At 49.0% G+C, this 19,530-nt stretch overlaps 1 protein-coding gene across 7 annotated transcripts in view; it reads right to left on the bottom strand.

The window, feature by feature from the left end:
- The window catches only part of SMOC2 (SPARC related modular calcium binding 2), a 150,306-nt gene extending 136,600 nt beyond the window's left edge, over positions 1–13,706 (bottom strand). For 3 of the 7 annotated variants that reach the window (XM_064445623.1, XM_064445625.1, XM_064445626.1), the window contains exon 1: positions 13,062–13,702. In XM_064445623.1, coding sequence (XP_064301693.1) covers positions 13,062–13,136 — 75 coding nt within the window. In that variant the 5' untranslated portion in view covers positions 13,137–13,702. Of the gene's footprint in view, positions 1–13,061 lie in introns of all 7 variants that reach the window. The other 4 variants (XM_064445620.1, XM_064445622.1, XM_064445619.1 and 1 more) reach the window with 3 other exon arrangements.
- Positions 13,707–19,530: the final 5,824 nt, after the last annotated feature.

Below are 19,530 nucleotides of genomic sequence, written 5' to 3'. Positions count from 1 at the left end.
GAGCAGGGTGAGGTGATTTTGTGCCATTTCTCTGTACAGTATATGCCCAGAGGCACCCTTCTGTTCATCACCCTCCACCTACGTGTACAAAAAGCTGACAACATGTTGCTCTTCTATTCAAGGGCATGGATATGAACAGCCTGATCACCCAGACACGTGCAGACTGACAGAGATTTTATCACCTCTCTGAAGCTTCACATCCCAACAGGCTCATTGGCAGTATCAGTTTCGGATATTGCAATCATCTCCAAGCTCCTCTGCGCGTTCCTGCCCTTATAGAGGAGACCCACAGACAAGTTTACTTTTCTATGCGCTTTTCAGGAGAGCAAATAAGGTTTAGCTCGCTCCAGAATCAAGAGGACAAACACACGTCCAGCCTTGACTTGCTCGTACTCCCACTAGACTCATGAGGATGTACGCGCAGGAGATTGGCCGCAGCCATTATAACGAGTATGGAATATTTTAATTGCCATCATACAACCCCCCTGGCACCCACGTACAGCTGCACCTGCAGCTCCTCTCTCTGTGACACAGGACAGGACCGGAGAGCTCCAAGCTTCTGTTGAGTGCCTGTCTCAGGCACGTCTGCTCTCCAAATGACATGAGGGTGTACAAAAGCAAACTGATGTTCCCGAGGGCCAGGAAGGGAAGGACTGCAGCATGGTGAGGCAGAATCACTTCTGCCCTCTCCAAACGGTGTGCTAGGGGGGTAAACCACCCCACTTCCCCTCACCCGTGCTTCTCTGCTATCTGAGCTGCCTTGCAGACACCTGGCACACACCCCACCGCTCCTGTGTGGGACACAACGCATGGATGTGACCTGTGCAGGCCGTTTTACAGCCACAAAGAACTGATACAAACCTAAATAATCAGCCCCAATTATACTTTGTTAACAACTTTTAAATGTCACTCCTCTAAAGGGTAGCGTTCTAGCAAAATCAGAACGCAACAAAATGATCACAGAGGTTTAAAAGGTGTTGACCTACATTCAGACAAGAACCATCAGGTATGAGAAAGAGGAAGCATCTATTCCTGCCTCTCTCAGACACACTCGCACACCTGCTTTGCTGCTGCTGACAGCAGATAGCTGCGGGGCTCTTCCTGAGAGACATCCTGCATACCACAGAATAGCCGTAGACTATGAACTGTGACCCCCTTCAGCTTTGATAAACTTGTCATTTCTCTCAAGCTTTTCCATCCATCATGCACACTCTTTCCAATGTTTAACTCGAGGGAATTTCACTGCGTCTCTGACAGTGGTTTAACTGCTGTCGGGTGGAAATAGTGAGTTTTCACATGTGATTAGTCCTATTTAAACCACCTAATATCATCGAACACTCTGGTTGCTTCGTACTTGCGTTAAATGAGTGTGATTTTCTGACACGGTTGTAAATTGAATCTCACTTTGGAGTTTCCTCACCCCCAGGTGTGTGGAGAAGATGCAGGATAGCAGTTCTAAAGAAATAATTTACTTTTAGTGTCAAGGAGAGAAACTGCATAACTTTTTGATTGCTCCTGTCATAAGAAGCAATTCAAGCAGTAAAAGCTCTCTTTATTCTCTTGTCATTCAGGATGATAGTCAAGAAAGCTGCTAAAATAAAACCAGCTATTGCCTGAGGCACTTCCTGAAGTGGAGCTGACCTGAGATTTGAAGGGAGATGGAGTTCTCGTCAGTCTTAGATAACACAGATTTATCAAGTACCAAACACAGCTGCCCTGCAGGATCTCCAACACAGTCAAAACCTAACACTTAGAAATCTTACCAAATGAAAACTAACACTAAACTCCTATGCATCATCCCCTTTCTTAGACCAAAACACGCTAACAAGCAAACAAATTTCAGATCTAAGGGGACAGATTAAATTGCATAAACATCAGAAAATAGAAATAAATCTGAAATTCGTTATTAACCTCAAGGGAACTTTTGGCTCTTATAAGGGTTTTCCAATCATCTTTGGAAAACAAAAGGAAGAAAAGCATTGCATGGGAACGTACATAGTCCACCCCTGCGTATACATATGTGACTGCCATGGGTAGCCTTAAGACAGGAGGTGGCATTCTAGGCAATTTATTGCAGCTGATGGATAACATTCGGAAGCCCCAGGTAGCCTATAGGGAGAAGATCTGGGCTCCTTGATAATGCTTGACACCTCTCTGAGGTTGTCAAGAGAGCCTTTGGGCCAGGTTTCCCAGAGGGTCCTTGGTGCTGCTGCTACAGAAAAAGAGACTACATTCAAGGGGTGGTGAACGTAGCAGCAAGGAGAGCTCTCAGCTCTTTGGTCTGCATCCACAGGATGGAAGTATCTTGCACCCAGACCCATCGTCTTCTCTCCCTCAAGAAAAGGGAGGGAAGGGCAGTGGTTAGAGAAGCTCCCAGCTCCATGCGAAAATAGGAAGAGGCATTCAAACATTCCATTTATTCTTTGCAGGAAGGATGAAGCTGCTTTGGTTGAGGGCTTTTTTTCCTTTAGGGGAGGAAGAGTTTTGCTCCATGAAAGCAAACACATTCCACAGCCTGAGAACTCCAGCTTTAGGGCAATGATAAGGTTGAAACTCTAAGCTCTCACAAGTCAGGAAATACCAAGCAGATGACACTTGGCCCGCTGCACTGTGCAGATCCCCTTTGGCCAGCAGCATGACAAGACCAGGGAACAGACCCTTTTGCCCATCTCCTCCTGTGGTGCTGAACTGACTGCTCCCATTCTTTACAAAAGGTAGGCTGAGTTCAAAAAAAAAACCCCAGGGGAGTCAATACAAAGGAGCCAGCTTGGATCCTACACAGAGGATGTAAGCAACCAGGCTGTGGCCACCACTGCCTGATTAACACCACTATTTGTACACCCTCCATTATTTGGGTTCAGCCTTGTCTGTAAGCAGGTGTCATTCGAGTTTTAGCTCTTACTGAACTTGATAACGGTGGCAGACCAAGAGGGCCAACCGAGAATGAGGCTGTTCTGCCAAAACATGGCACAAACCCAAAGAGCATACAGGCTGTAAATAGGCAAGGCATGCGAACACCGGGGAAGAAGATGTACTAGGTAGGTCAACCGCATGGGGAAGGAGAAGGTTGGAGCAAAATCTTCAGAGGCCAGAGACAGCCCAGTCAAAACCATGAGTCAGAGAGGCTTTGAGCTCCTCTGGGCTCGCTCCTACAAGCAGGGTTTCTGCTAGCGCTTTTCTTTGGTTTTACCTCAATGCCACGTGTATTGTTAACCTCTGATTATCTCCCCAGTTGCTCTATCAAACCAGCAGCGCTGCGCTTCTGCGGGTTTGTCACCAGCCACCCAGACGCATAAAGCAATCTCCATCAGCAATATTCAAGCCATTTCATCCTGGTGGCAGATCTGGCTTTGCCATCTGGTAGGGAATACTCTGAGTATCTCCTTGCCTAGCATCTCTCCTGGTCTTGCGTCTAGTGAACATAAAATACTGACATTTCAGAAAAGCGGCGCTGTATACCCATTTTGCACTGGAAAAAATTACTGCGCTAGGTGCAGACAAACAGACATTTGAGTTCTGCTTTCTGCCATTTTTCCTTCAGAAAGGGATCAATTATCAGCGCATGAATACTGCCTCGTAATTTTATTGCGAACTAATGGGAGTCCATCACCAAGCAATGACAGAACTTTTGCTCTGGGAGTCATTCAGCACCTGGAAAGGGGAAACTTAAGCAGAAGAGCAATTTACCAAATGAACACTTCTTTCAAAAAATCTTTCCCTTTCTCTCAGAAATGCAATTTATGGAACCTTTCAAGGAGGAAACGAGATGGGAAGATAAAACCTCCTGTGCAAAGTTCAGATTTGCAACTAAATCCACCTAGGCTGAAATCCATCAAAAATCTGACGTGCTTGAAAACTGCCTTCCCAGGAGGACGCAGGCTGAAACATAATCCCATTAAATACAGTGTGGGAAATAAGTTGTCCACATTGTTTTGTCTTGCTCACCAGAATTCATGTAATAAATGCTGCAAAAAGAAACAGTATGGGTACATGCAATGAAACGAACAGGCCACACGCTTTCTGCAGGCTGAGCCCCTCCTGGTGCCCCACAGTCAAGAGCAGCTCATGTGTTAGGCCATATTTTCCCTCTTGCTCGCACCAGCCTGCTCTGAGCTCTCACCATGCTAATGATTAAAGAGCATCAAGGCAAGCCATGTCATCAAGGACACTTGCTTCTTACAGAACTGCATCCTGCCTTTCAATAGTCTCTGCTGAGATTTTTCCCATTTGAGGGCCTGTCTGAAGGACAACTGTGCGGCAAGTGCTGAAAAACGAAGGTCGCCTGTTTTCGCCCTCCTCCCCTCCAGACTGACCCATCCGGGCAGAGGAACCAGGGACGCCCCTGCCCCAGCCCTTGGCAGAGGGGTGCGAGCAGGCGGCGCTGCAATGCGCTCCCTCCCGTGGTGGAGCCCTGAAGGGTCACAGAAGAAGACGGTGACTTCCCTGCCCCCGGGGGTGCTGTGTACGTATTTGCAGCGGAATGGACGGGAGGAGAAACGGAGGAAAATCTGTACAGCCCTCCTCTCTGCTTTTTATCTTACGTCTCTGAAGTCTTTGATGGCTGCCTCCCGAAAGTAAGCCATCCTACAGACCAGAGACAATTTACTAAACAAATAAACATACAGTCAAGGCAGTTTTCTTTAGCTTCTTCCGTGCCAGTCTTTTCCATTTCTGTACCCTCTTGTGGAGACAAAGGTGTCTTTAGAATTTGTACTATCCCCTGCTACAGCACAGCAAACCTGGGACCAGGTTTCCCTTATTCGATATCACTGATCTGACAGAAATCTTGAATTGAAAAAGCGACATTCGCTACGTTGATTTTTCACTCTAACAGGCACATCAGTCCACGTGATGACTACCCTCTGGCCTTGACCAGTGCAATACAGCCCTACTGGCATAAAAAGGAGGCACAGGGTGACTGCAGCACGCAACAAATATAACCTCGCAGAGCCTGGGTCAGCTTCACCAGCACCCCTTTGGCTGCATCAATACGGATGCTAAAGTGAATGAGAACTGATTAAAACACTGTGATTAAATAATTCTTCACCTACACAGATGGCCATGAGGACAAATACATTAACTGAGGCAACTGAACCAGAGCCGTGTTCAGTGTGTCCTTACGACACCTGCCTCTGGCGGCAACTCTCCTTTTAAGACCATTAGGTTCACCTCTTGGTCCCAAATAGGAATCCACTGTGCTTGGATGGCCATGGTAAGTCAGGATGAAGGCAAGCGCACTGCAGCCAGCATGGCACACACGTACCGGCTTCACTGGGAAGAGGTTCTCACGTTCTGATATCACCACCCTTCTGATACGCTGCCAATGCTGTATTTCCACCTTGTAGCCTCCAAAAAGGGGTCCCAGACCCCAAGCTCTACCATTAGCAGAAAGGTGTCACTGCCAAGAGTAGTATCTAACAGAGGAAAAGATTTGGGAATCAGTGCTCTAGACTGCATGACCTAGGTCCCAGGCAGATCACACACTTTGTGCTCTGTGGCACTTTAGGACGCGAGTCTGGTTTAACAGCATTTCTATTCATGTAGTCAAGGTAAGGTTAAAATACAGTTAAATGGTTTGTGTGTCCACCAAAATGTCACCCTCCCTTCTCTCCCTCCTTCAAAGCAGCAAGGAGGCTCAACGGCAGAGCTCTACTCAGACTAAACTCCACCACTCCTCCGCTTTACTCCAGATAAGAGCAGGAGAAAGATAATGAAACGGAGTCATTGCCTTCCCTCCCTGGCAGCCACGCGTGCCCGCAGTCTGCAGGTTTTCTCTGTGCGGCAGCTTGCTCTACAGGTCATAGTGAGTCCAGGCTGTTTACCATTAAAATGATTCTTTGACATTATTTTCATTTTTAAAAAAAATTGTAAAGACCTCTCCTGAGCATTTACCAGCTTATTCACTGACAGTATCTTGCTTTAATACTGAACAAAGGTGAGAATACTGATAAATGTATGACAAATCTAGCCTGAACAAAAGACTGTGAGCACTTTACTGCAGCAATTGTATCCTAAAAATCTGTAAAATACCCCATTCAGCTATGGGTTAAATAAAAAGCAAGCATTCCAGAGCAACAGTATTTTTCTTTGTTTTCATCTAAGTACTCTTTAGGTGCTCTAGGACAGAGAGTCAAAGATTTATAGCATAGGTTTGACAGCTAATTTGTATACAGTTTAAAAACGAACACCTAAGAGACAGAGAAGTACACTGTCACATCCTCAGAACAAATTGAAGGTAACGCAAAAGAAAAAAAAAAAGATCTTTACTCAGTGACTCAGAAGATGACAGAACAAGCAGCCTAAAGTAAATGAAGAAAAAAGCTAGGTTTTGCATAGGTATGAAGCAAACATTCTTGAGCGATCGTTCTAGCGGCATGCTGAGCAAGCCAGGGAGCGAGCTGGAAAGCATCACCTTCAGGAAACGTTTTCTCTTTCCGTCCCGACAAGAATTCTAGGATGTATTCTCTATTAGCCTGGGCTTTCAGCAGCTGATGAAATACTTAGCAGTCATTTTTAAAAGCTAATAAATTAGAAAGGGGGAAAGAAAAATCACCGAAGGGCAGTTACTAACTCATCAAGGCAATTTCTTCTGCAAGGACTGGCTAAAAATTCAGTCTGGGGGCCTGACTCCATGCAAGCTTACGTCACAGGTTCTGTGGTAAGACGTGACGCTACATTAACTTTCCTTCTTTGAGGACCACTCAGAATTTGGTAAAGTCATATTAAGAAACCGCCTGATACTAAGCGTTACCACACCAATCTAAATACCAGTCCATATGCTTTTGGGTAGCCTCCCCCTCCCCGCAACCAAAGTGTGTACCCTTGTAGCCCGTGCACACCACTGCACTGCACCAACGGCTGTAACTCAGACCAATACCCTACGTAGATGGGGAAATTAGGCAAAGATCAAAAAAGTGCAGGAAAAACTGCAGTTACTTATGCTATACCTGCTCTCCTCTGCTCAGTTCTTCTCCTGAAGAGAATTACTTGGCATTGCTTATGGCCAACTTCTCGCTACATCTGAAGTTATGGCTCCTTTTCCTCGGGCACAAATTATTCTGCGTAACATCAGCGTCTTGTAAACATTAAGTTTTTTTCCTGAAGCATTTCCTCTTTTCAGGCTCACGGCCAGTGTTGCACTGGAGAGAGTTTTATCCACCACTGTAGATAACTATGAAGGCAGTGATTATCAATTAATAGCCAGAAGTGTATAGAGAAATGTCAACAGCAGCGTATCCCATGAGAGGGCACGGGGCCATTGCGACCAAAATGATTGGCATCACCAGAATTTTCTTGTAGAAGACCGTAGAGGGGCAGAGGAGGGGAGGGCAATATCCACAGAGTCAAAAACTATTTGGACTAAATTCTTCCTGAAGAAAGCACTCCAGCTTTTCACTGTGAAATGACCTTCACTGCAAATCTTTCATCTGAACTTTCTAGAAATCTACCTCAAAACACGGTATTGAATCAACCAGAAAATTAAGAAGCATTTGGGTTTGGATCCTAAAGAAAACACAAAATAGTTGGAAATCCCCGAGTCCTTTGCAAAATGTAACCGCCATTCACTCTGCAGCCTCCCCAAGGACACACGAACCTGTTCACTATGCACTCAGTATTTGCCACTCCTGAACCAAACTCAGACCTTCATTTGCCGTTCAAAAATAGGTCTTTGATCCCCACTCTTTCTTACTCAGTTTTTAATTTTCAGGCGCCTCTGCCCTTCCTGGTCCCAGGAAATGGAAGTACCAAAATACCGTGAAAATGGCTGCGCCTGTGGTAAGGCTGGTCTGGCTGAAGAAATGGAAACACTAGCAAAGTCCGGAGCGAGCCAGACCTTGAAAAGCTTCGTAGCCTGATTTCCAAACCAACACGGTTCAGATAGGGTTTGGATAGCAGCTAAACCTTTGGAGGCTTCTCAACATGAACCAAACCCCGAGGTTTGCCAACTGTCAAGGAATACACACGGCTGTTCCTCGAGATACTCAGTGGGCAACAGGGGACGGACGAAAGCATGGCAACTGGCCAAAATACGCGTGATCTACTTCCTTTTGTTTCCCCTAGCCTGCTCTTCCCTCCCCACCCACACTCACTTCTACCCTTCACTTCTAGCTTTAAAACCTTATGGGTGTGCGGTCAACCTGCACCTCCGCTACGTCTTTCACATTATAAGGTACAGTTTGTGTTGGCTGCATGCAGAAAAATTACTTCTAACCCCTGATCAAAAGTTTTGCTGACTATTTCAGTAATAACCCTCGTAGGTTTTGGTTTTGTTTCCTGAGTGAGAAGTGTCTTGAGAGTTTATTGCAAGGAAGCATTGTTGGAAGTGCTTTATTTTCAGAGCTGATGTACCCTTGGTTGTACCAATGCCCATTTGCAGTAACAATGCTGTTAGGATCTGGAGTCACTTACGGTTTTATTTATGGTCTTGGTTTTTTGAGTCACAATTAGAGTAACTTTTCCAAATGTTTGGGTTTGCAGGCGCCATCCAAATGGGTCCTTAACTTGGAAAGCTTTGATTGTGTTTAGCTTCCCTTTACTGAACTACCTTAGTGGTCCATCTTATATTGGTGAGTGTTGTGGAAGCTATCCAGCGTATTAAATGCTATTGAATACTCAAAAAGCATGTGCCAAGGGAGAAAAAGAAAACAATCGTTCCCTGAAATGCTCAGCCTCTGATGAAAGGAACTTTTAACAGGCCGAGGTGTTCATTTCAAGAAGTGATTTCAAGCAAACTTTCTTCCTTTGTAAGTTCTAAGATCAATATTGTATTGAGAAGGACATGTGGTTCAGCAAGGCTTTGAAAGAATAAAATTAAATAGTTTGTGGTATGTTATAAGTCATCAAGATTTTAAAATAAGAAACACTTGTGTCCTATTGTTTGTACAAGTACATGCGCGCGCGCACAACACCGCAACTGAGATAAAAGCTCGGCTGATGGTTCCAAAAATACAGCGTAAATAATGCCAAGGTAAGCGCAGTGGTAAGCGCGGTGATCCTAAACTTACTCACTCAAGGAACAAAATGAGCTTTATTCATTTATTCTAAATGAGCTTTATTTTGTGTTTCAAAACAAAAGTACCTACATGCTCAAGATAGGGCTATTCCCCTAATACAACACGCCAGTAAAGCGCAGCTCTCATCCATTTCATACCTCCAGCAAGAACGGGTGCATCTCATAGAGCAGAACAAAAATACAGCGTTACAAAAACATTCCAACAGCGTGTTACAAGAATTGCAGACTATTACCTGCCTTTCCATAAACAAGGTGAAAGGACAAGGCTACTTAAGATATTTTCTGGAATGTAAGAATGTTTTACGTTAGTATTTGACACAAGGGGAGGGAAAACCAGGAGCAGCCAAATTGGCTACAGTCCCTCCAGATCTCATGGTTTCTTATGAGACAGCTCGCAGCCTACCTTCCCAGAATGAAAGCCATTGTTCTGCTGCCAATGTTTGTTTATTTGAAATAACAATAAATATAATACTAAATAATGCTCTCCTCCCCCATGCATCCCTGTGGCTCAGTTAGCAATTCAGGACTGGAATATTATGTTTCCCCTCACTTTGTCTGTTATCGCAATACGCTCCTACTCAGGAGACAAGAGTCCGGGAGCAACTCCAGCAAGGAGGAGTCTTTGATGACAAGAGCCCAGGACTGGTACCAACTCAAAGTAGCTTTGCGCTACCTCTAACCCAGTGAACCCACAACAGCTTTGAAACTCTTGGACCCTGGTGCGCATCCTGGCTCCCCAGTAAATAGCCAGGTGTGCATCAGCCCACCCCTCACGTTCCTCCTCTACACTGGCACACAGACAGGGAGCCAGGTGAGTTCTGGCTGGCTCCACGGTTTGGGCACAGAGGGACGTGTTGCAACACTCATATGCTCACTGTAGATATAGCCATGAGGACCAGGAGACCTGACTCTAGACTGCCTGATGCATCTCGACTACCTGCTGACTACTCTGATGCATCTGCCTGCCAGAAACTGTCCTGGCGGCTATTATCGAGGCTGTAGGAAGCCATATGCTCATCAGTCCCTGCAGACCTGCGGTCACATAAGACTGTTCGGCAATCAGAAATCTCTTGGAGGTGTTATTTGTGTGCAAACTCTGTAATTTCTTGCTATTGGACTATTGCAAAGCTTCCAACACCTGAAAATCCCGTATCACCTGAACTATAGGCACAGGTGGTTGTTGTGGGGTTTTCTGCTCAAGGGAAATCTAATGCAAAAATCTTATTCCTAATTAAATGGGAATACAGCCCTGTAAACTAAGGGAAGTCTTCTCTGGAAGTCATAACTTGCTCTGCTTCTGGAGCTAGCAAGGGCACGGAGTTAAAACAGCCCAGACATCTGTTTAGACAGAGGGAAAACATAAAGGCAGATGCTGATACACCCTTCCCTGCCCAGCCACCACGCAGTTTGTGGCTTAGAACCCAGAGCTGTTCAAGACCCAGGCAAGGAAAAAACCTCTCATCCATGTAGGCATCTTCTGAAAAACGAGCTTAACTTTAGAGTTGCTTTTGCTAGAGGAAACTTCAATTTTATTATTACGAGGTTGCTGAGGTTCATCTCATGGCAGATTTACCACTGCACTTAAGGAGACGGTGCCCCTGATACTACCACCGCCTGGCAAGCTCCATATACCCATGGCAGCATGATTCCATCGGGGATGTGCCCGCTCTCCCTGTGATCACCCCGCAGCTCTCATGACACTCAGGTCCACAGTGAAACATGCTCTGGCCCCATGGCCGCTGCCTATTTATGAAAATGTTGGCCTTTGCTATTCTTCCAACCACAGACAAAAAGAAAACCTTCCTCTGATATGCAGGAAAGAACGGTAGTTCTCTGTCATCACACGATGGTACAGCAGGTAAAAAAAAAAGTCATATTTTTTTGGCTTTTCTACACAGCCTGGGTTTGGTTTTCCTTATAATTATGCAGATACTATCCATGAATATTTGAGAAAGGTACATGTGGGAAGGGGTTATACAGTCTGTGAGCTATAAGCAAAATGACTGCAGGAGTAAAGACTGATTTAGTGCTGTGGTATTTGTTGCTGTAATAGCATTGCTTTTTTTTTTATTGTTTAAATAGGGAAGTACACAAATAGTAGAAATAAACCTGCCTCGTTCAAAGTTTAGCCTTGTGGGAAGATGTAAAAAGTGTGTGTGCAGAAGTGTGTGTGTGTTGTTTTCTTCATACGGGTGCCTGACTGTTCGTTACCCGTTTTAGGGAAGGATTTCTAAGGTAGGCTAATATTCATACGGGCCAGCCATCCCTGCAAGAAGACCACAGGCAGCGCCAGCACTAGCATGGGCTGACTACCTGCAGTCCCCTACCAACAAGGCTTGCTACCCCTACCAAAACGTTCACGTTTAATTCAGTCCCAAAGCTCAAAGCCTCCAAAGCCGTTACCTTTTTGGTAGCAGAGGGTGGGGATTCCACCAGGACTGACTTTTCTTTCTGGTCATGGTTCATAAAGATGCACGCTGCTATAAGGTAGAGACGTGAACAATACACGCTCTGCATGGGGGAAGGGGGGAACAGAGGGGCTTCAGGATATCTCTCACCTAACGGTGAGGTCAAATACATCTGCGTGAGTCTGTGGCATTTAATTTTTAAAGAGTTTGCCCGATGCCCTTGGCCAGATTTTTCTTCCCTTTTGTGAGGCAGGCAGCCGCTCACTGAATGACAGTTACATTCAGCAGTGAGCTATATCCATCTAGTAACAGGTTCTGGCATCACTTGAGCCACGCATCGTTTAAAGATGATATAACGGTCACAATCGCTCTCGCTTTACAATTGGGCCAAATTAAGTTTCTGTAGCATTTCCAGTTTAGTTCCATGCTAATGTTTGGAACTTTTTTATGTACAGAAGAACGAATATAACATGTAATGTCTTGTAAATTTTGCTTACACGTGTGTGAAAGTGAACTTGGAATTAAATCGCAATGTTAAGCTGTTAACTAGAACAGTCCCTATCACCTGATAGCGCAAGGGTGCTTCAGATGAGGTTCTTAAAAAGTAAAAGATAAGAATCACTTGACTTCATCTGCCCCACACTTTCAAATGCCACACACTGCAAAATTCATGGAGGAAACTCATTCCTTTAACGTTTTCAATTAGCAGCTTCTAATCTACAAATCATTTCCAAAAAAAAGTAGACGAGAAGGCAAAACATTTTCTGAAGAATTTCAGGTATGAACAGCTCAGCCATCCCCCACCGCCGTTTCTCCTTGAGCTGTCCCTATCCCCCCCTACTCAAAAAGGAAAAAAAAAAAAAAACAGGAAAGAAAAAGAAAGGAAAACCGCCGGCTCTCAGTATTTTGCAGAAATTTTCTGAAAGACTGAGACAAAAATAGGGTCTATTTCACTTTGCAGCTGCCTGTAACTTTAGCATAATAAACTCTAAAGGGCACAGCCCTCACCAAAACACTTAAAAACAGCTTGAAAGGGGTACTGCTGCCCGTTATGTTTACTCAAGCACTTGTTTAAAAACACATTTAAGGAAAATGTTTTTATTTCTACAGATTGCATTAATTATAGCTTTGCAAACACTGCAAGCTCTACAAGAAGACTGAACTGAGCTATTAGCTGCAAACCTCAGGTCTTGGCTAGAGAAGTGGTTATGGCTTATTTAGCAAGCCTAATGAATTGGCTCACCCATCCCTACGCAGAGTTCCATGTTTAGCACCGCGGAGCCCGGAATAGCCAGAGAGGCTCGTTTCACGCCGCTTTATAATTAAAACTAAAGGAAAATCGGTCAACCCAAGGCGGTCCAAAAGCAGACCTCACTGCAGCATTATTCCCCTTCGGGGAAATAAAAGCGGCACCCGGGGGCATCAGCGCCGCTCCGAGAGCCCACAGTAAAACTCCCACCCGGCTGCCCCGGGCCGGGCTGGACCCGCGGGACCGCGGAGGGGCGGCGGCGCCGGAGCCCCGCGCCCCGGCCGCCCGCTCCACCCCGCGCCCGAGGCGGGGAGCAGCCCCCTGCCCGGCTGCGGCGGGGTGCGGGGTGCGGGCGCCCCGGCCCGCTCAGGTGCGCCCCGGGGGTCCTTACCGTGAGGGCGGAGAGCTTCTGGGCCGGCACGGCGGGGAGCAGCTCCGGCAGCAGCAGCAGCAGCGGCACCCACATCCTGAGAGGGCGGCGGGCGCGGAGCGGCTCCGGCGAGCGGAGGAGGGGGACTTTCCTCGGGATGTCGCTTCCCCCTCCCCGACGCCTGCTTTGGCTCCTTTTCAATCGCTCCCGCTGGGAGGTCCCGGCTTAGGTCCTCTATTCCCCTTCTCCCCACCCCACCCCTTGAAATTTGGGGATGGGAGTAGAGCAGAGAGGCGGTAGTTTCTCCCTCTCTCTCTCCGTCCCTCCCTCGCTCCTGGAGAGTCAGCCCCGGCTCGGAGATGCTCCCCAGCCTCTCCCCTCCCGGCGCCCTCCCGCCCCGCAGGCACTGCCGGGGGGCTCCGCCGGACCCCCGCCGCCTCCCTCCGCCCCGGCGGGCTGCTGCCTAGCCCTGGGGAGCGCTTTCTTTCCCCTCCAGCCTCGTCTCCCCCGCGGCGGGGGAAGCGGGAGGAGAAGATTGGGACGGGAAGGGAGGACCCACCCACAGCACCCCTCCGGTGTCCGCCGCTGGCGGGGGGGCCGCGGGAAGGCACTGCCGCGGCTGCGGAGCCTGGCGGTGTGCGACCTCACCGAGCCGCTCTGCCCCTTTTCCTCTTATCCTGCCCCCTCCCCAGCCCGGCCTCCGCTTTCTCCTCCCAGACCCACAGATTAACCCTCCCCGGTGATCCCGGGGGGACGCCGGCTTGCTCCCCCCCCGCAGGGCTCAGTTCGCCCCCGCCTCCTTCTGCAAATACCGACAGCCCCGGTGGGGGGGGAGGAGGGAGAGGCGCCCGGACCCTTTCCCGGTGCAGCCGGACCCCCTCCCGGTGCGCCCCGACCCCCTCCCGGTGCGCCCGGACCCCCTCCCGGTGCTCCCCGACCCCCTCCCGGTGCGCCCGGACCCCCTCCCGGTGCAGCCGGACCCCCTCCCGGTGCGCCCGGACCCCATCCCGGTGCAGCCGGACCCCATCCCGGTGCGCCCGGACCCCCTCCGGGTGCGCCCGGACCCCCACCCGGTGCAGCCGGACCCCCTCCCGGTGCGCCCGGACCCCCTCCCGGTGCGCCCGGACCCCCACCCGGTGCAGCCGGACCCCCTCCCGGTGCAGCCGGACCCCATCCCGGTGCGCCCGGACCCCCTCCCGGTGCGCCCGGACCCCCTCCCGGTGCAGCCGGACCCCCTCCCGGTGCAGCCGGACCCCATCCCGGTGCGCCCGGACCCCCTCCCGGTGCGCCCGGACCCCCTCCCGGTGCAGCCGGACCCCCTCCCGGTGCGCCCGGACCCCCTCCCGGTGCGCCCGGACCCCCTCCCGGTGCAGCCGGACCCCATCCCGGTGCGCCCGGACCCCCTCCCGGTGCGCCCCGACCCCGGCCCCGCCGCCCGCCCCGCCGGGCACCGCACGGAGCGGGGAGGCAGGGCCGAGGCAGGCGGGATTTCGGCGGGGGCACAAGCCGGGCGGGGGGGGGCAGCCGGGCGTCCCGGGGGGCTGGCGGCCCCTCCGGCACAGCGGGGAGCGGGCGCTGCTTGCCCGGGCCGCAGTGCCCCGGGGCAGATGCAGGTCGCCGCGGGGCTGCCGCTCCCCGTGAGGTAAATGCCAGGTGAAACCTTCCTTCCGACAAGGTTTGTGCTTTTTTTGTCTCTTCTCTTTTAGGAGCCAAATAGAGGGGTTTTATTATTTCTTTACTGCAAACCGCCAGAGGAGCTCGTCCCCCCGCCTGCCTGCAAGAAACCTCTTTTGCTGCAATTTTGTCCACGGAGGAGACCCCTGCTCCTCCCCTGAGACCCGTGGCTCACTGCCAGCCTGCGGAGATCCCCACGGGTCAGCGGTGCTACCACGAAGTCTGAAGCTACCAGGGCTTGCTTTATTCTTAGGGTGCGCATGTTTGCGGGAGAGGTCTCGGGCGTGAAAGGGCTCCAGGGAGCAAAGCGACGCGCTCCCACCACCCAAGTGACCATTTCCCCGGGCGTCCACATCTGACCTCGAAGGCTTGCCACACGCTGCCTCAGCCGGGCTCGGCATGGAGCGCGCCCGCCGGAGCAGTAGCTGCGTGCACGGTGAACCGAGGCGGGGAGAAGTAGGTATTAATTACAGACAGACTTGTGCGCCCTGCTTGAGACACCCACTGCTGACTTTTCCAGATCCTACGATGTTCAGGGCATGCAGCCAACAACAGTCACAGCTTCTCCAGGTCTCAGCTGAGCACCCAGACTCATAAGAATTTGGAAAGCCCCCTTCTCAAAAAGTTTGGTTGTAAACAACTCAATTATCTACACGAAGTATGTGAAAGCAGGCGTGTGTGCATGTCCTGTAACATCTCCTGGGCTTTTAAAATGGGAAAAAGAAAAGAACGCTATCACGCGGCATTGCCCAGGTCAGGGCACGTTTGGGACCCTCCTCTGCACCACACAGACCTCCATCGGGCTCAAACAGCAGAGACAGCAGGTTGCCTTTTGCTGCAGCAGGCAGCGGAGGGCTTTTTGCCAGCTTCACAGCCCTCTCCTCTCAGCTGGGCGGTGGTGTATCTTGGCAATGTTGATGGCTCTGCCAGAGCTAGAAGGAATTTTTATTCTTGTGAGCATGACTCCAGCCTCCTTCATACCTTAAAGCTGTTCTCCACATGAACCTAGTCCTGTTTTCCCCTAATCAAACCTCTCATTCCCTTTGCCTGGCCAATGCAGTCAGTCTCACCTCTCCAGAATCATCTTGCCAGTCCTCTTCCGTCTCTGCCAGTTCATCCCAGTCTGTTTCCCAGTTCAGATCCAGACCCCCTTCATCACCAAGCAGCCCTACAGCCCCCTGCCTGCTTTCCCTTCTGCCACCCTGTTTGCAGCTTGCTAAGCCCACAGCCCCTTCGCCTTCTGCCCAGCGTCCTCCAGCGCACGGCCGGCGTGCAGCTGGGCAAAGGCCATCCACGGCGGGCAGTCCCGTTGCTCTCGGTTCCTCTGTCAGGACCTACCAAACAGCACAGCACTTTGGTTTTGACATTGCAGGACAAAAAATACCCCTATGCTCAGAACAGATGTGAGATTTATCTCATACAAACAAGCTGCAGGTTTTTGAGGGTTTATAACTTAGTCAAATTTGAGTGGATTTCCATAGAGCTGGCAATAACCAAAAGGCCAAAACTCTGCAAAAAGGGAGGTCTAGAGTCCAGAAACCGGTGGCATTATGGTTTTAGAATAAAGACGCCTTGCCAAAACATACACTATTATTTTGTCTGCTGTCATTTCCCCAGCTTTTTTTTCTCAAAAGAGTCTTGACTACGCACTTAATATTTCTTCTTCTCTTCCTTTGCCCCCCACCCCAGAAGATAATTCAGCCTAAAGTAAATATTTTTAAAGGAAAATGTGAGACCAAGTGATAAAAAGCTGGCAAGGTTTAAGTAACTGAAAATAGAGTTTTATGATGTAAAAGACAGAGTGATTTTAACAGGCAGAGCTTCCAGCCACCACCGTGGTGGTAAGAAACGTACCTGCCTCCAGGAACTTCCAGCGGGACTAGATAAGGGATATAAAAAGGGAAAGAAATGTTCCAGCCTAGGAAGGACCATGAGTCACATGAATATTCCTTACAGGTGTTGATCTCCCGTTTAAAAAGGAGGCAGATTTCCAGCAGAGCTCAGGGGTCGGTTCACAGCACGTTGTGAGCGTCCCCCCTGCACAGACGCCGCTGAAGGAAGATCTGGGGTTACGCTACTTGCTGTAGTCCGTCAGTGCTGGGTTTGTGCCGAGAGCGGCCCTCAGCCCCCACGGCCAGACGTGTTTTGGGTCATGGGTCGGGGTCAGTTTTGACCTAGCTGCCACCTCACACCAGGACCACGTCCCAACGTGGCACACCAATTCCTGCGCTGCATTAGGAGTTGCACCCGAGTTCCCTGGGGTCCTCCACTTCTGCTCTCGTAATGAGACCCGTGTTTTCTCCTCTTCCCCCAAGTCTTTCTAGGACTGTTGTAGAAAGCAACTCACGTTGCTTCGATGAGTGAGGCTCGTGGAGCGATCCTGTATAGTCCGACAGCAGTGGATCCAAATATTCAGGAAATACGCGGCAGAATTTACTGGAGCATGAATGCTTTCTTTTCATGCTTTTAATTAGGTCACGAAAACCAGAAGGGAATTATTTCTCTGCTATAGAGCTGTGCAGGCTGCTTTAAAATCCTGTGGACGGTTGACCATTCTGCATTAAATTTAACAGGATTGTTCCTACAAGGATCTTGGAAATTCTAGCTGTGAGAAAGGAAGAATTATCTGGCTCTTAACTATCAAGGCTACAGAAAGTAAATCCTTTTAGTTTTCAATGCAGCACTGTAACGGCAGGGATGGACCGCTAGAACCAAGCTGTGTTGCTTGGCCGGGGTATGGAAGTGTTCAGGAGGCTGCTTCTCATAGCGGGATCAGGTGTTGCTTGGCAGAGGTTCGTGCAATTCTTAGAAAGGGCTTCTTTTTCTCCTACGGATTCCTGGCACCCTCTTTTAAAGAAGTGCCCTGCGCTCTTACCTGCTTTTCAAGTTTGCTGCTTCTCAAGCAGCAAATGTAGTCCGCAGCCTCACTGGCGGTATGGGAAATGCTTGATTCATTTTTGAAGTTTGCAAAAATAATGGGAAATAAAATTAAAAGCCAAGCGAGCGGTTCCTGTAACACCTAGAGAAGACAGAGGCACTTACAGATGTGCAAACACATGCAGAACAGCGATTTTCGTGCTGTGTGGCTAGGGCCTCCCTTCCTCCCTTGTGTTTGTGTGGTACTGAGCAACACGAAGCCCTGGTCAGTGACTGAGGCTGATTGGGCCTCTAGCAAATAATAACAAAATAGAAGGAATTCTTTTTTTTTTTTAACTTGTAAAGCATCATCACTCAGCTTCTTATCAACAAAGGTACTAAATCAAAACCAACTGACATCAAAGGCAAGTCTCCCATGGCTTTAATATGAATATGAATTAAAAGCTCACAATCAGCGACCCGAGACTCCAGCCCTACCCTACCTGTGGTATCATTACACTGTATTCACAGGTTTTTGTACTTGACATGGGTGATATCCCATATATATCATATATTCAGTTTAAAAGAATAATAAAACCCTCTGCTGTCTTACTCCTTTGTGTTTGCTTGGAGTAGTAGGGAAGATGGAGTCCAAGAGATAAGTAGGAGGTTGCAAGACTCCTTAATCGAAAACCAAAAATGATTCATTCATTTAATTATTTTTTCTAAAGTGGAAAATGGTGTTTGTAAGCTTCTTTAATGCGCAGTTTGTTTTAACACAGCTATGAGCGAGCAGCTGATGACTGACCTGTGCTCTGAGCCACATGAAACATGGGGTGGAATTTTTAAAAGTGTGGGAACCAGGGGCCGAGATCCTGTTTTCTGAGAGCTACACAGGTGAGCCAAACCCTCCTCCCAAAACACCGGGGCCCACGCAATATTTGGGTATGAAAAAGTTAAAAACCCAGGCTTTCAGAAGGGAGATACGACGTAGAGGTAAAGTCAAAATTGCGGAGGAACAGGCCCATGTGAGGCCGGTCGTCCTTGGGAAACGGAGATAGCTTTGAAAAGCGTCATCCTTCAGTTAGACTTTCCAGTTTCAGCATGTTGTATTTTTCACGATTAGGGCTTACTGGGTGAAGTTTTATCAGACTTCAGTGAGCCGCCAGTATGAGGAAGAGGACTTAATCCTCCAGGGCAACAACAACAACAACAGAAACCCGCTGCTCTGCATGTTGTGGGGTGAGAGCAAAGCAGAGCTAGCACCTTTCCCACCTCTCAGGGGCACAATCCTGCCCCGCTCCCCCCGCCCGACGCCAGCACGCTCTTTAGATTCTCAGAAGGAGGTTGCTTGTTGCAAGGCAGGGAGAGGCATCGCTGCTGACTCACTCGCCGGGCGTTAAATCACCCTCCCGCATCGCCACAGCTCCGTGGCCGGAGGTGCTCCGCTTTCGCCCAGGTGTAGGACTTGGGATGGTGTGGTTGGGAGCAGGAGCAAACCTTGAAAAAATGGCTGGCTCCTGAGTTAAAGGAGCACCTGGGATGGCAAGAGGGAAGAAAGGAAAAAGAGAAAAAACAACAAAAAAAAGCCTTTTGGAAATGTTGCTGACAAACTCAGTCTGCTGCCTGATCGTCTGGAAAGAGCCACGGGATTCTGTACAATTCTCGGAGCCCTGGAAACAAAACCATAGTGCGGAGAATATCAGCGGGAGGAGCTCTGTCTGGGGCTAAAACCTCAGCTAAAACCTCTGTCCCAGCTAAAACCATGACAGGAGGGATAAATTCATCCCCAATGCTTGTAACTAGATTTGCACCAACTGTGAAAATCATATAGGAAAACAGCTGTTACATGAAGAGAAATGCCGGCTGTAAAACGCTTTTCTGAGAGCCAGCAGAGTAGCTGAAGTGATATGGGATGCAGTGGAAAACAAGAACACAAAATAACACCAGGAGGTGTAAG

The sequence above is a fragment of the Phalacrocorax carbo genome, chromosome 3, assembly GCF_963921805.1.
Source record: "Phalacrocorax carbo chromosome 3, bPhaCar2.1, whole genome shotgun sequence".
NCBI lineage: Eukaryota > Metazoa > Chordata > Aves > Suliformes > Phalacrocoracidae > Phalacrocorax > Phalacrocorax carbo.
The sequence above is the reverse complement of the archived record's forward strand: the minus strand, read 5'-3'. Positions and strand labels throughout refer to the sequence as shown.